At 53.0% G+C, this 13,927-nt stretch overlaps 2 protein-coding genes across 3 annotated transcripts in view; one reads left to right on the top strand and one right to left on the bottom strand.

The window, feature by feature from the left end:
* Positions 1-38: 38 nt before the first annotated feature.
* TLCD3A (TLC domain containing 3A) lies at positions 39-5,814 on the bottom strand. Its single transcript, XM_041423042.1, has 5 exons — positions 5,527-5,814; positions 4,698-4,781; positions 2,428-2,641; positions 2,229-2,324; positions 39-1,805 (listed from the first exon to the last, which is right to left on the bottom strand). The coding sequence occupies exons 1-5, from the start codon at positions 5,646-5,648 to the stop codon at positions 1,536-1,538; spliced, it is 786 nt and encodes a 261-aa protein (XP_041278976.1). The 5' UTR covers positions 5,649-5,814; the 3' UTR covers positions 39-1,535.
* Positions 5,815-5,929: 115 nt separating this feature from the next.
* Positions 5,930-13,927, top strand: part of VPS53 (VPS53 subunit of GARP complex) — a 62,853-nt gene continuing 54,855 nt past the window's right edge. For both annotated transcript variants that reach the window (XM_041423056.1, XM_041423055.1), the window contains exons 1-4: positions 5,930-6,041; positions 8,515-8,595; positions 9,634-9,683; positions 10,492-10,558. In XM_041423056.1, coding sequence (XP_041278990.1) covers positions 5,958-6,041; positions 8,515-8,595; positions 9,634-9,683; positions 10,492-10,558 — 282 coding nt within the window. In that variant the 5' untranslated portion in view covers positions 5,930-5,957. The remainder of the gene's footprint in view (positions 6,042-8,514; positions 8,596-9,633; positions 9,684-10,491; positions 10,559-13,927) is intronic.

Raw genomic sequence — 13,927 nt, 5'->3', positions numbered from 1 at the left:
CACATGTAACGCCCCCACCCAGCAATGAACAGCACGTGGAAGAGTCAGCCAGTGGTGTGACTCAGAGAGGAAATCTTTATTGGTCTCCTGACAGTAAATAGGGCAGTGTTAGTGCAAACTGAGGTGCCTCATTGGCTGGGGTTTTTTTTGTCCTTACATAAGGCACGTTATTTGCAATGAAAACAGTGAGATACAACATCTGTAAGGAGTTGCAGGAGTTTGTAACATCAGCTGGTCTCGGTGGTTACTGTGACTGTGGAGTCTCTGTAACAACAACCACAGGTCGGAAGAGGCCCTTCTAGTTTTTTTACACTCTATCCAGAACAGCAGCTGTGGTTGGGACGAGATCCAACACCTAAAGATCCAGGTTTTGCAGAGCTTGGCTGCTGGTTTCAGACAGAATGAAAGGCACAGAGTGGTCACAGGTCTCTGGGCATGGGGGCTGTGCCAGGGCTGTGCCAGTGCACTTCCCTGCCTGGAGCAGGCACAGGAGGCTGCAGGAGGAGGTGGCTGTCCTGGCTGGTGCTGGTGCAGGGGATGAACTCATCTGTGGTCTGATTGCACACATCCTGTGGTGCAGGGTGGGCTGGGGAGCCTGTACCCATTTTGCTGTGACTAAAAGTGGAAATGGGCTGAGCTGGTCAAGGATCAGCTCTGCATCCTGCTCTGGGGTTGCTGGTTCCTTCTGTGCAGCCCCAGTTCTGTCCCTGGCATCCTCTTGGGGGTGGGATGGGGCTGGAGGGGTGGACTGTACAGGTGTTTCCAGGGTGTGGTGGTGCCAGCTGGACAGCAGGGCAGGGCAGGGCATGCCAGATGGTTTTAAATACCTGCTGAGGGGATGCAGACCAGATAAAAGCAGCTGTGGTTAGGGGAGGGGAAATTGCACCCCTGGCCAAGGAAGGGCTGTGCATAGTCCCCTGTGTGTTGGTGGTGAGACAAGCACTTGGCAGGCTCCTGTCCCCATCCTGCCCTGAGACAGCAGAACCATTCCCATCCTGGCATGAGCTTCTGCCCTCCAGCCCTGCTGGGAGCACACGAGTCCCCCCAGGACCCTCAGAAGTTTGTAGTGAAAAGCACCATCGGGTGGAGTGGAGCTTGAGCCCAGCAGCAGCAGGAGGTGAGGTGTGCGTGGGAGGACAGGGGCCGAGCAGGGCTGTAGTGTAGAGCTGAAGCCAGTAAAGGTCAGAAACGGCTCTGCAGAGCTGTGCTGCAGCTCCAGGCCTGCCTGGGGCCGCGGCAGGTCCGGCACAGGCTCCCCATGGCCCGCTCCAGCATCGCAGGCTCATCCGCGCCGGTGTCCGGTGTCAGCGCCGGGAGGGGGGGGTGCTGGAACAAACCCCTCTCGTGTAACCTCGGTTCGGCCGTGCCGCAGAGCTGCATCCCGGCAGGAATGTCGTGCTTCCAGGAGAACACAAGCAAAGCCTTCCTAGCCCGCCTGGTGCTGCCTGGCCCGGCGGTGCTTCCAGCGGAGCCGCCGCTCGCCGAGGGAAGGGCCGGGGGCTGCCCTGTGCCAGCCCCTGCCCTTATCAGCTCCGTTATCTGCTCCGGTGGGCGGGAGAGCCGCCGTAGAGCCGGGCGGCCTTGCGGCAGATGAGCCTGAACCAGTAGAGCTGGGGGGCGATGAGGGAGGCGTTGGCGATGTTGCAGTGCAGGGGGATGCGGAACGGCACCAGGTACACCGGGATCCCCACCTGGCGGGCGTAGGCCGCGTACATGAAGGGGAAGAGGAGGATGCGGCACAGGAAGAAGGTCACCAGGATGAGGATCCCGTTCACCTTGTGCAGGAGCGTGTCCTGCATTTTGAGCTGGAGGAGGAAGGAGGTGAATGTGGGGTGAGCAGCACCCCAGAGCTCCGGGGCTCTGGCGGTGCTGGTGAGCATCCAGGTGGGCTGGAGGAAGGGGAGTAGGAAGGTGGGATGGGGAGGGATGGAGGAGGGCAGGGGTGGGAATGAACGTGGTGCAGGAGAGGGCAGCACCAGCCCACAGCACAGCCCCCAGTTCTGGGATGCTACTGGGCTTACTGGTGGGAGAAAGGGATGGGACCCTGGGAGGAAGGCAGCACTGCAGGGCAGATTTGTGCTAAAGCTGTGGGGCTGCTCCTCTCTGAGACACCTCCCAGCTCAGGCACTGCCTGGAGAGGGGCTGATGGAGCCTGGGGCAGGGAAAAGTGACAAATTGCTGTGGCCTTCCCAGCCCTGAGCCCCATCCCCCCATCCCTCCTGACCTACCTGCATGAGGATTTTGCCCAGTGAAACAAAAGGCGTGCTCAGCTCTGCTGTGAAGATGCAGCCCACAAAGAAGTCCCCCAGCTCTCCCCTGAAGTGCTGTAAAGAAAAGCAGCACTGAGCACGGGGCTCTGCAGAAAAGTGACCAGGAACCAACACCCAGCATGTCCAGGGGGTCCTGGACTCCTGCAGCAGCCCTTACCTGGGTGATGGGGGTGAGCACGATGAGGATGAAGAGGTGGTGGGTCACCATCAGCCGCTCCTGCAGCAGGAAGCTCCACACGCTGGCTAGCGAGTGCTTCTTCTCCAGGATCCCTTTCTCCTGGCTCTTGTGCCAGTGGCACAGGTACATGACATAGATGTCATAGGTCATGTAGGGAACCAGCACCCAGACGTATTCCACAGCCAGCCAGTGCCTGGGGAGGACAGCACACAGAGGCATCACAGCAATGCTCTGGGAGGTGGAGGAGTCTTTAGGACTGAAATGGCAGCATTTCAATGGATTTTGAAGCTGAAAGGGTGAATTTTAACTCTGTTTGGCTCAGCAAGTACAGGCTGACCCAGAGAAAAGGTGCCTGGTACGTGTGGAGGACGGATCTCAGTGCTGACCCTGCTGCTGCTGGGCTGTGCCAGGCACTGAGCTCAGCCTGGCCAAGCACAAACACAGCACTAAGGAAGGATCCTGATTAGCCCCACAGCCAGGTGTTTGCTGCACAGATTCACAGCATTTTTTGGGATCCAGCACCAAGCCAACACCTTTGCACAGGTGATCTCCTCCCTAAGCCCTTGGACCCCCAGAGCTGGTGCTTGGTGGTGGAAACTCCTCATCCTGGGTCTCTCCTGCCTGTCACACTGCACCAGCTGGCTGCCTAACCCAGGGAATGTTTGGGAAACACGTGGAGAGCTCAGAGTTAATCAGGGATGGCTGGCCTGGAGTTTGGAGAGTGAAGCACAAAATATCCAATATAGGCAATAAACCCCCATGAGGCGTTTGTCAGTTGGGAAATAATTGCAGGCAGCTGCCTGTTCCCAAAGCATGTTGGAATCCTGGTTGCACAATCTGGGCAGCAGCAAGCCCTGCTCTGCAGGGACGCCAGCCTCCTTAAAAAGTCCTGCCTGAAATCACACTGATTAAAAAAAATAAATAAATAGACAAAACCACCCTTTGCTGTTGCTTGGAGAAATGTAGCTTGGGGCTCAAACCTCTTTTTGCTCTCTTGCCATCCCAAGAAAAAAAAAAAATTGTGGCAGCAGTTCTGCTCCAGATGGAAAGATGTAAGTGGTGTGAAGCACGGGTGGCAAGTGATTGTGTTTGCAAAACTTGCCCAGGGCTTTGGAGGGCAATTACAGCACCAGCAATATAACGATTGTCTGCCTCTGTAAATAAACTGGCAAATTTTACTGCAACCTTTGTGGTGCTTCCTGGCTTGCTGTCTTGCTGTCATTCTCCAAGGCCTTCCCTGCTGAGCACTGGGCTCAATTTCCTCCAGATTCAAAGAAAATCTAAATCTCTGCCCACAAAGTGTTTGCACAGAGCCCTTGGCCTCGAGTACACCCAGGCAAGCAGACAGCTCCGGGGGAAGGAGGGCTGCTGGCAGCACCTTCTGTCTGTGTGGCTTTGGGATCCATCATCTGCCTTATCTATACAGCAGAAATTTTATTTCAGAGCAAAAAGATAACTCATAGATTGCCTGGGTTAAGCAGGTCTGGGGAATCTGGGTAGATGTCATTACCTAGAGCAAGGCAAGATAATTCATATCTGTGTGTTAAAGACAGGTGTGCTATGGCCAGGGTGGCAGCCCTTCCTAAAAATCACCCTAAAATCGGTGTGTGACGGTCGAATTCCAGCTCAGCATAATTATATTCTTCCCTCCTGCAATCTTCTCTGCTAGTCTGGATAATAGCTCTGTTTTTAAGTCTTCTGACCCAGATTACACTATCACTCCTCCTGAGAGCCACTTCTGGGCAGTTTATCTCAGAGCACAGAGGACAGCAGGATTTTCCTTCAGGGCAAACTCTATTCTGACTTTGCCATTTCTGGACTGTTTCAGAAAATCCTTTTGGCATGCCTTGACGCACCTCAAAAATCAGTTCTCACTGGGTCTGCTTGACTCTGGAGCAATTTCAGTTTCCAGCAAGGAGACTCCCTACCCCTTCAGAGCTGATGATATCTGTATTTTTCTCTCACATACAGCCCATGTTCCAGCCCCATGTTCCAGCCCATCCTTTGAGGACGCTGTGCTGGCAGAGCACCCCCAGGCCTGATCGAGCTGCTGCTGTTCAGGGGCTGTACAGCCAGCACATTGCCCAACCCTCCCAGCCCAAATGGGGGAAAGAGGAACACGAAACTCCTTTTCCTCTCCCCTTTGTACGTGCAAGCCTTTGGCAGAGCACCCTGCAGCCCCGAGCTGGCTGAGCACATCCCTGGCACGCTGCCCGGGGGGCAGCGGCACGGCCTGGGCTCTGCCTTACCTGTCATGCACCACGTTCTTGCAGCTGAGCACCACCGTGAGCCCCGACACCGTTGCCATCGTGGCTTGGACTGTTGACACCAGCCTGAAGCGGACAGAGAGGAAAGGGGTGACCCCAAAAGTGACCCCACAGGAGAGCTGGTGGCACTTAGATGCCCACTCCGTGCACGCCCCAGCGCCTCGTCACGGCCAGGACGTGTCGGGGTGGCTGTGCCAGGCGCTGCCTCCCGGGGGAATCGTGCCAGGTCCCGTCCCTTCCACCCCCGTGGGTCCGTGGAAACGCTGCCGGTTCCCCGTGGGCAGAGGGAGGGAGAGCTGCAGCGGAGCATCCCCGCCCCGACAACGGTACCGGGCTGCGGGTCCGGCCGGGCAGGGCCGGGCGGAGATGCCCGTGCTCGGGGGGATGCCCGTGCTCGGGGGGATGCCCGTGCTCGGGGGGGGATGCTCTCACTTGGGGGAGGATGCCCCTACTCGGGGGGGATGCCCTGCTCGGGGGGGATGCCCTGCTCGGGGGGGATGCCCGTTCTCTGACGGGATGCCCGCATTCGGGGGGATGCCCTGTTCGGGGGGGATGCCCGCATTCGGGGGGGATGCCCACGCTCCGAGCGCTGCTCCTGCCGCCGGTCCTTGCTCCCCCGCGGCATCTGGGCTCGGGCCAGCCAAGGACCGTCCCCCGGAGCGTCACGGCACCGCCGAGTCCAGGCTCACGGCCGGCGGGACTCGGTGCTCTTGGCCGGTTCGGATCGCTCCCGCTCCCGGTCCCGGTGCCCATCCCGGTCCCGGCGGGTCCCGCCGCGGTTCGCGTCCCCTCTCGCCGCTGCCGCCCGTACCTGCCGCTGAGGAGGATGCGGTCCTTGAGGCTCCATCCCGGGGCGGCCCAGCGCAGCAACCGGATGCAGAGGATGAAGAGCCCCGGGAAGAAGGCGGAGGCGAGGGCCAGCGTCCGCCACATGGGGACGAGCGCGCTGTCTCCCGCCGCCGCTTGTCAACAGCCGGCCGGGCGGCGGGAGAGCCCGGCTCGGCTCAGCTCGGTCCGGCTCTGCCGGGCTCGGCTCGGCTCGGCTCGGCTCGGTCCGGACCAGCCCCGCCGCTCCCGCCGCCGCCGGGACGCGCCCCGCTCCGCCGGGCGGAGGCTCCGCCCCCGTCCGGTTAAACCCCGCCCACTCCGCGGAACCACGCCCACCTAGACACCTCCCCGGTGCATCAAGCCCCGCCCCTCCGCGGCCCCGCCCCGCGCGCTGCCGGCGGAAGCGGCGCCGCCATGGAGGAGGACGAGCCGGAGCTGGAGGCCGGGCTGGAGGCGGCGCTGGAGCTGGCGCCCGCCGTGCAGGCCGCCATCGAGCAGGTGCGCCGGGCGGGTCCCCCCGCGCGGGGGACAGGTGCGGGCGCGGCCCGGGGCCGCTCGGTGAGGGCCCGCGGCCGGCTCCGAGCCCCTCCCCGCCGGCTCCGGGCCTTCCGCTGCCGGGCCCGGGGAGCGCTGTCAGCCCCGGGTGGGCTCGGACCGGCCGGGCCCGCTCTGGGGGCTGAGCGCGGCTCGTGGTGTTCCCGTGTGTGCAAAGCGCCCAGTGCCTGTGGCTCGGCTGAAATGGGGATAATGGAAACGTCCTGGTTTGGCTTGTGGTGAAACACGTCGGGTTTTCACCCAGAGGGTGCTGGGCACTGCCCAGGCTCCCCAGGGAATGGGCACGGCCCCGAGGATGCCAGAGCTCCAGGAGGATTTGGGCAGCGCTGCGGGGATGCCCAGGGTGGGATTTTTGGGGGGGTCTGTGCAGGAACAGGGGCTGGGCTGGATAATCCTTGTGCCCCACACCTCAGGATATTCTGTGATTCCGTGTTCCCTGAAACCCTTCGTGGCACCTGGAGCCCATCCCATGAGAACCCAGGGTCAAACCATGGCTCTTGTCCTCTGTGGCTGAGCCTGCCCTGCCTGCAGCGACCTTTCCATCCCCAGGGCTCTTCCCAGGAGCAGAAGTCTGGGCAGCAGCAGTGTCTGTCTCGTAAAGCAGCACTCAAATTTAAGTTTTTGCACTTTCTTGAGTGTTGAGGCTTGTGGGTCGCTTTTGGTGGCCCTCCTGGAAGAGCAAGGGGAGACCTTGAGAACTGACAAATTAAATGGCAGCTTCTAAAGGAGATCTAGAGCCTGTCCAGAGAAAGAATCCTCTGCACTTGTAGACATGAATTTTTGAGCAGTGGAGAGCCCACCACGTGCCTGGCCGAATTATTTTAACAATCATTAAAGCTGTAGGAAAATATTCACCTCCTGAGCACTGGGAGATGCTGGGGATGACACCACCTGCTGCTTTCCAGCTTCCTCTCTGGCACTTTTCAGCCCAATAATCCTGTTGTTCCTGTCAGTGTTCCTTAACCAGTTTTGGGGCGAAAGCTGCCCAGTTCTGGTTAAATGAGCAGAGCTGGCTCAGCTGCCGTGCCGGCAGCGGGGTGGGGAGCACAGGCAGGGCTGGTGCCCCACCAAAGCAGGCTAGCATTTCTGATTAATAGGTTGTGACAGATCCCTGGGAGTGACAGCTCCTGCAGCTGCTCCAGCTGCCTGCAGCACTGATCCCTATCTGCAGTTTGAGAGGAGCTCCTGAGCAGCCTTTATCTCCCATCTCACCTCTTGTTTCATCTGCTCTTAATACTTGTGGAGATTTGGGGTTTGTGGGGATTAATTGAGTGTGAGTTGTGAGCAGGATGGGCTGGGTGTGATGCTGCAGTTGTGCTCTCACCGTGGGGTGATGTCAGAGCATTTTCTTCTCTCACCACAGCCTCGTGCATGCTGAACTGCTGGCTGCTTCTCCTCGGCCGCAGGAGTGACTGGGAAAGCTTCCCAGGAGGGCTGGTTCAGGCAGAATTTGCTTTTATCTCACAAAACCATTGATTTTACAGTGTAAAATGTGTAAAACAGCACAAATACTTCATGTGCCCAGGTGTGAAGGCTTTCAGTGAGCAGGGGGATGCTGTGGGGTCAGCTCTGCTTTTGTCAGAGGTGTGTTTGCCATGGGGTGCAGAGCTGATGGCTCTGTAAATATGGGACAGATACCAGAATCATGGAATACTTTGGGTTGGAAGGGACCATTTCATTCCTTCCACCATCCCAGGCTGATCCAAACCTCATCCAGACTGACCTTGAACCCTTCCAGTGATGGGCCATCCGCAGCTTCAGTATGCTAGCGGAGAAGGGAAAGCACCACACTTCAGTCTGTGGGGACAAAAAGCAAATCCTGGCAGTTGTGTTTGTGTTGTTTGAACTGCTGAGGAGAGAGGAGATCTGTTTGCACCACAGCTGCTCTCTTCCCCCTTCCCAAAGGGAAGAGCAGATTGTGTTTCTCTTCTGTGAAAAGTGGCAAACCCAGGCCTCCAGAGAACTTGTACAGCCACTCCTCAACTCATCACGTTCCCTATGGCAGGGCTGTGGGAAGCAAAGCCTCTGTCTGTCACCATGAGGCCTGGCAAAGCTCCTGCCAAGAGCAGGGCAGAGCCTCAGTTTGTTCCCAGACAGCAACAAAAGCATCAGCATGGCTTGGGATACAGAGCTCACGTGTCTTGGGAATTCCTGGATGGATGGATTGTGCCAGGGCTGTGTGGGGAATCCTGTGTGTGGATTATCTGTGTTTATCCAGGCTGATATCCACAGGAATTTTGGGAGGTCAGAGCCCTGCAGAGCATGTGGCTGCTCTACTCCTGGCCACTTGTTAGAGAAATGCTGTGAAACACAACTGGAAGTGGGTGCTGAGGGAATTAAAAGTCATAGAAACTGTGTGAAGTTACAGAAATCACTGATGATGGTTGATTGTGTTTGTTTTCCTCCCTCTTTCCAGGTATTTCCCAGCCAAGATCCACTGGACAGAGCAGATTTCAATGCTGTGGAGTATATTAATGCTCTCTTTCCCACTGAGCAAGTAAGTAATGCTCCAAATACTCTGACTTCACTTCCACACTTTTTACTATCAGATTTTACTTTTATCCTTTGCTCTCAGGGTAACCTGATAGCAAATGACCAAAGCAGTGTTTAAACCTATACCCACACCTTTTATTGTAAACACTAGCACAGGAAATAAAGCTTTAACAATAATAATTTCTTAAATTTGCAGCTCACTGGGTTTGCTGTCATTATGTGGTCCCTTTCCACCCAGAGTGCTTGCTGCAGTTAAAGTCCTGCTTTGATTTGTAGAAATAAATTAATTTTCTATGTGAATGGAGTAAATGTCATAACTTGCCATATATCAACCATTGATGAGTTCCTGGGGATTTCAGCTAAATCAGGCAGGTCTTGCCTGTACAACATCACTGGAGAATTTGAACCCAGCTGTTTCTTTTGGGATTTAAAGAATGAGATTGCTGTGGGCCCACATCCCAGCATTGTGTTCCCAACTTCAGCCCCAGGGGAAGTTTTGGATTAACCTCTTACCAAACAGAGATGTTTGTACAGATGAATTTGTGTCTTGAGGCTGCTCCACCATGTGCCATGTCTGAGATCCTCTGCAGCACCGTGGTTTTGCCTTGCAGCTTCCTCTGGTGCTGTGGCTTGGCTTTTTTCCCTTCGCCAGCAGTGAGGAGCTGTTTCCCCAGCAGTGCCTTCCCTGCATCTCCTTCCAGCCTATTTTCTGCAGGTCTGGGCTCTGCAGGGGGGTCTCAGCCCAAAGGCTCTGTCCCCATGCCCGGTGCCCACTGGAGGTCACTGTCACACCGTTCTGCTGGCAAGGGACAGGGCAGAGCTCAGCGATGGGGGAAGCCTGACCTGTCTTTTTCTGCTCTTTGTGATGTGACAGAGAAGCAGCTGAGTTGTTATCTCAGTTTTTCCACCTGTAAAACAAAACCATCGCTCTCCTCTTCCCCAAGACCCATGTGATGAAGTATTTGGGATCACATATTCCTCTGTAAAACATTCACCATTTCACTTCTCTCTGGTTTTTTTTTTTTTTTTCTCTCTATTCCAGTCTTTGGCGAACATTGATGAAGTTGTGAACAAGATCAGATTGAAAATAAGGTAAATATTTCTGCATTTCATTGCATCTCAGGTCTGATTGTCACCAAGGCTTGATAAATGCACCCTTTGTGCTTCAGCTGACAGGATTTGGTTTGTTTAAAAGGCATGGATAGGACCAGCCTCAAATCTAATTACAATCTAAATATAATTATAATCTATAATATATTATAATCTAAACAATTATAATTTTTATATTTCAATTCTATTATGTGCCCTTCAAGTTGTTTAAGCTAATGGGTTGCAAAGTGAAGCTTTGAAAAACATCTAAGAACCAAAAAACACCAAATTTTAGTACAGTTTGAAGGTGAGTGAGCAAACTATCCAAAAGACTCAATTGCCAAGAATTCATTGGTGTTGGGGTCAGAGTATATTGTAAAAACTCTCACTCTTTATTTTTAAATTGTCATTATTGGTCCTAAAAGTACAAAATAAACACAAGTGTGCATGAAATACTTAAATTTTCTGTGCTGCCTGAGATTGCCAACGTGAAATGATTGAGACAGCACTTTCATATGTGGGAAGTTGAAATGCAAACAGACAAGGCAGAGCTGACAATATTGCTTAAGGGAACAGGAATGCAAGAAACCCTGGTTGAATTAGGAAATGGATTTTTATTTTTGCAGCAGGACTTTGAAATTGTGCAAGATAGTGCCATTGAACAGAGAGGGAGGGGGGAAATAATGAGTTTGGCATTGGTAAGAGCAGCTTTTTTTTGTTTTAAATTGGTTCTGTAGCTCTCAGGACTCCTCCAGTTGTCTGGGTCAGGCTCACAGAGGCTGGGTTTGACACTCTGGGGTTTTTCCTGCAGGAGGTTGGATGACAACATCCGAACTGTGGTGAGGGGACAGACCAACGTGGGACAGGATGGCAGGCAGGTATGTGCAGCCAGGAGTGAGTGCCAGGGCTTCTCAGCTTGGCATGTCACCCTGAGCAATGGCAGAACTCCACTGCTGAGGTGTTTCTGTGCCTCTTGCACTGATGAGCTGCTCACTCAGCAGCTGCTCTGACCTGCCTCACCCTCTGAAGGGAAGGGAATGAGGAATTGATTTAAAGATCAAAAGCAGGAGGCCTGTGTGCCCCTCTGGAGCTGGTGATAAAACAAGCAGCACTGAACAGGTACCATACATTTGATCCTGGGTGGGGATCAACACAAGGCTGTTTGTCCTAAGAATAATAATAATACAATAATCTTCTAATAATCTAATACAAGGCTGTTTGTCCTTTTCACTGAGTTGTTTGCTGAGGTGTCCCAAGTTGCTGGTCACTGTGCTGATCACTGGCTGCCCCTTCCTCTTGCAGCTCCTGCTCAGCCCTCAGGTTTTCACTTGTTTTTTCACCTGACAGAGGTGTTTGCTGGGGTTCAGTGCTGGTGAGCACAGCCTTGTCTGCAGGGGCTGTGGGTGCTCAGCTTGGCCCCTGTGCCAGCTGATTTTGAGGTGTCACCTGGCTTGGCTCTATTTCCTGTCCTGTTTTAGACCAGGGACACTGAGCCCTGAACCATCAGTCAGAGTTCCTCAGTGGCTTCTTAATACCAGCTCTAACACTGGCATGGGGTAATGACCCTCTCTATTTTCCACTCCTTGCTGTCACAGCAATTGGTATCTATTTCTAATCTGTTTCTGCCACAGAGCCCTTAAGGGAATTATTTACCTTGTCTATGATTTTGTATTGCTTTAGAAAAACACGAGAGATGCTCACCTGTCCTGGCAGAAGTGGTTGAATCATGGATGTCTAAGCACTGCTGTTAAACTGGGGATGTGCTTGGGATGTGGCTTAGCTGGGAGTGGTGCTGCTGTAATTACTGTGCAGGAGGGAGACCAGCAATCAGGTGGGGTGGCAATTACAGAAATTGAGGAGGGAGTGGAAACTGGTGCAGTGCTCGGAGAGTTTGGCTGTGGTTGGAAAGCTGGACCTGTTGTAGCCTTTTGGGCCCATCTGAGAGGATAAATTCTCTGAAAGACCACAAAAGAGTGGGATTGAGAAGAGCTGTGGGTGAGAACTGCCTGGAGTGCCTCGGGGCTTGGAGAAAAGGATGAATAGTGATCAGTGCCTGTGGGATAACAGGAGCATTTCTGTGCTGTGGAGATTAGCCAGCTTTGCTCAGAGCTCTGTCCTGGGTCTGTTCTTTCTCACTTCTCCATCCCTTTGAAGTTCTCCAAGGCATGGACAGAGGGACCTGCACAGTGTCCTGCTCTGAAGCACCAGGAAGGCACAGCTGTCTGTGCTGCCCTTTCTTCAGTGTGCTTGTAAAGGAACCAGTTAAAATCCTGATTAACTAAAAACCTTCAAGTGTTTGCTTGGGTGTCCTTGCAGGACATATTTCAAGTGGCCTGGAGCTGCAGTTAATCACAAATATTCCTGTGTTTAGCTGTGGATTTTCCTCTTTTCCCTCATTTTGCTGCTTTGCAAAGTAGAAGCAAACTTTAAGACAGATGCCAGAGTTTGCAGTTGCATGGGCTGAGGCCAGACAATCTCCCAGGAGCACAGCTGTTGCTTCTTTCTTTGAGATCCTAACAAATACTGAAACCATTCAATTATTTAAAGTGTTACTTCTCTGGGAAGAGAAATAGATCGATTCTGAAGTGCTGTGAGCTTTTTCTTTCTATGTTTCTCATCCAAGCCCATCGTTTCACACCTGGATATGCATTTTTTGTGTGAATTGCTGGAACCAGACTGTTGGAGTGGCAGGACTTGGCTGGGTCTTGAGGTTTAGAGCAGTGAAGGAGCATCAGCAAGCTCAGGTTTTGGAGGTCACATTACAGTGCTGGGGAACTCCTGAATGGCATTTCAGTTTGAGATGGAATTTTATATTTGTCACCCTAAAATCAGAGGAAACCTAGAAGAAACTTTTGCTGTTGTTGTCACCCCTGCCCTGTGTCCCCTGAGTGTCCTGGGTGCAGTGTGGGGGAGTGAGGCAGCCCTTTTCACATGACCACCCTGTTGATAGCAGATTGTGGGGGTGAAAACCTTGTTTTCCAGCTTCAGCTGCCTGTTCCTATGCTGAAAAGTGCCATTGTTTCACCAGCATATTCTCAGGGCAATCAAGGACACTTGGAAATGTTTTTATAAAGTAAGAGGCCTGACTGCTCCCACTTGGAGAGGAAGGGTTTTATTTTCCAGTGCATGGCAAGGAATTGTTTTGGAACAACTGAAAACAAGGTGCTGTTAAGGCAGGTCAGTTCTGTGCTTGGAAGGGAGTTGCTGTTTTCTTTATGTAGTTTCCTGGTAATTTGGTCCCACAGCAAAATGAAGTTCTTGTTTCTACTGATATTCTTACTAATTTTGCAGAAAACTTGTATCCTCGAGACCAGTATTTCCCTGCAAAATTAGATTGACACATCCACGTGGATAGATAGTGTCATCCTGTAGATAGAGCCTCACCCTAAGGCAGCCCAGGATGAAGATCATTATTGCATTTTATCATCACAACCACAACTGCAAACCACCCTTGATTAGTAAGGAAACAGTTGGCAAGCAGCTTTTGCAAGAGGTTTGAAACAAAGCTTAAAGGCAAGCCACATCAGTAAATTCAATCTCTTATCTTCTTCCATTTGTAACTCTTACCATAAGAGATGTCTCCTGCCCGTAGTGCACAGTACTTGCAGCATGCTGGCTTTTGGAAAAGTCAGAAACTTTTGGAAAAGTCCTGTCTTTTGATTTCCATCCCTTGGCACGCTGAGATCCAAGAGGAACGCTGCCATCCATCATCTCTTTGAAAGCATGTGCCATAAATAAAAGTGCATCTGAACTCTGATTTTGTAGCTGCTTGGATTTCAATGGTAGCTCAGGATCCTGTGTATTTAACTGCAGGATTGAGCCTGAAAGGTGTTTTTCAAAAACCTCTTCCCTTCAGTCCCATTCTCTCCTAACAACCCCTGGTACTGTGGCCAGTGTTTGCCAGCATTGCCTGGCTGTGTTGTGTTGGAGATATCCTTGTCTCAGGGGTAAATAATAGTTTGAATAAACATCCTTTCAGTCTCTGACTTCCTTCCAAGGGAAATACAAACCCTGGATGCAGTGACAGAAGGGAAAAAAAAAGTTATTTGAGTCAAAGCAAGCCAGGAGGGGTTTCTTTGCTGAGTCCCTGCCCTCAGCTGCCTGTGCTGGCCCATCCCTGCTGCCCTGGCAGGTGACAGAGCTCAGTCTTGGCTTTCCCATCTCCTGTCAGCCAGAGCTGCCCAAAAAATGCTTGGGAATCTTGTGCAGGCGCTTAATTCAATGCTGCTTGAATTACTGTGGTTTAT

The sequence above is a fragment of the Onychostruthus taczanowskii genome, unplaced genomic scaffold, assembly GCF_017590055.1.
Source record: "Onychostruthus taczanowskii isolate IOZ18803 unplaced genomic scaffold, ASM1759005v1 scaffold75, whole genome shotgun sequence".
Lineage (NCBI taxonomy): Eukaryota > Metazoa > Chordata > Aves > Passeriformes > Passeridae > Onychostruthus > Onychostruthus taczanowskii.
The sequence above is the reverse complement of the archived record's forward strand: the minus strand, read 5'-3'. Positions and strand labels throughout refer to the sequence as shown.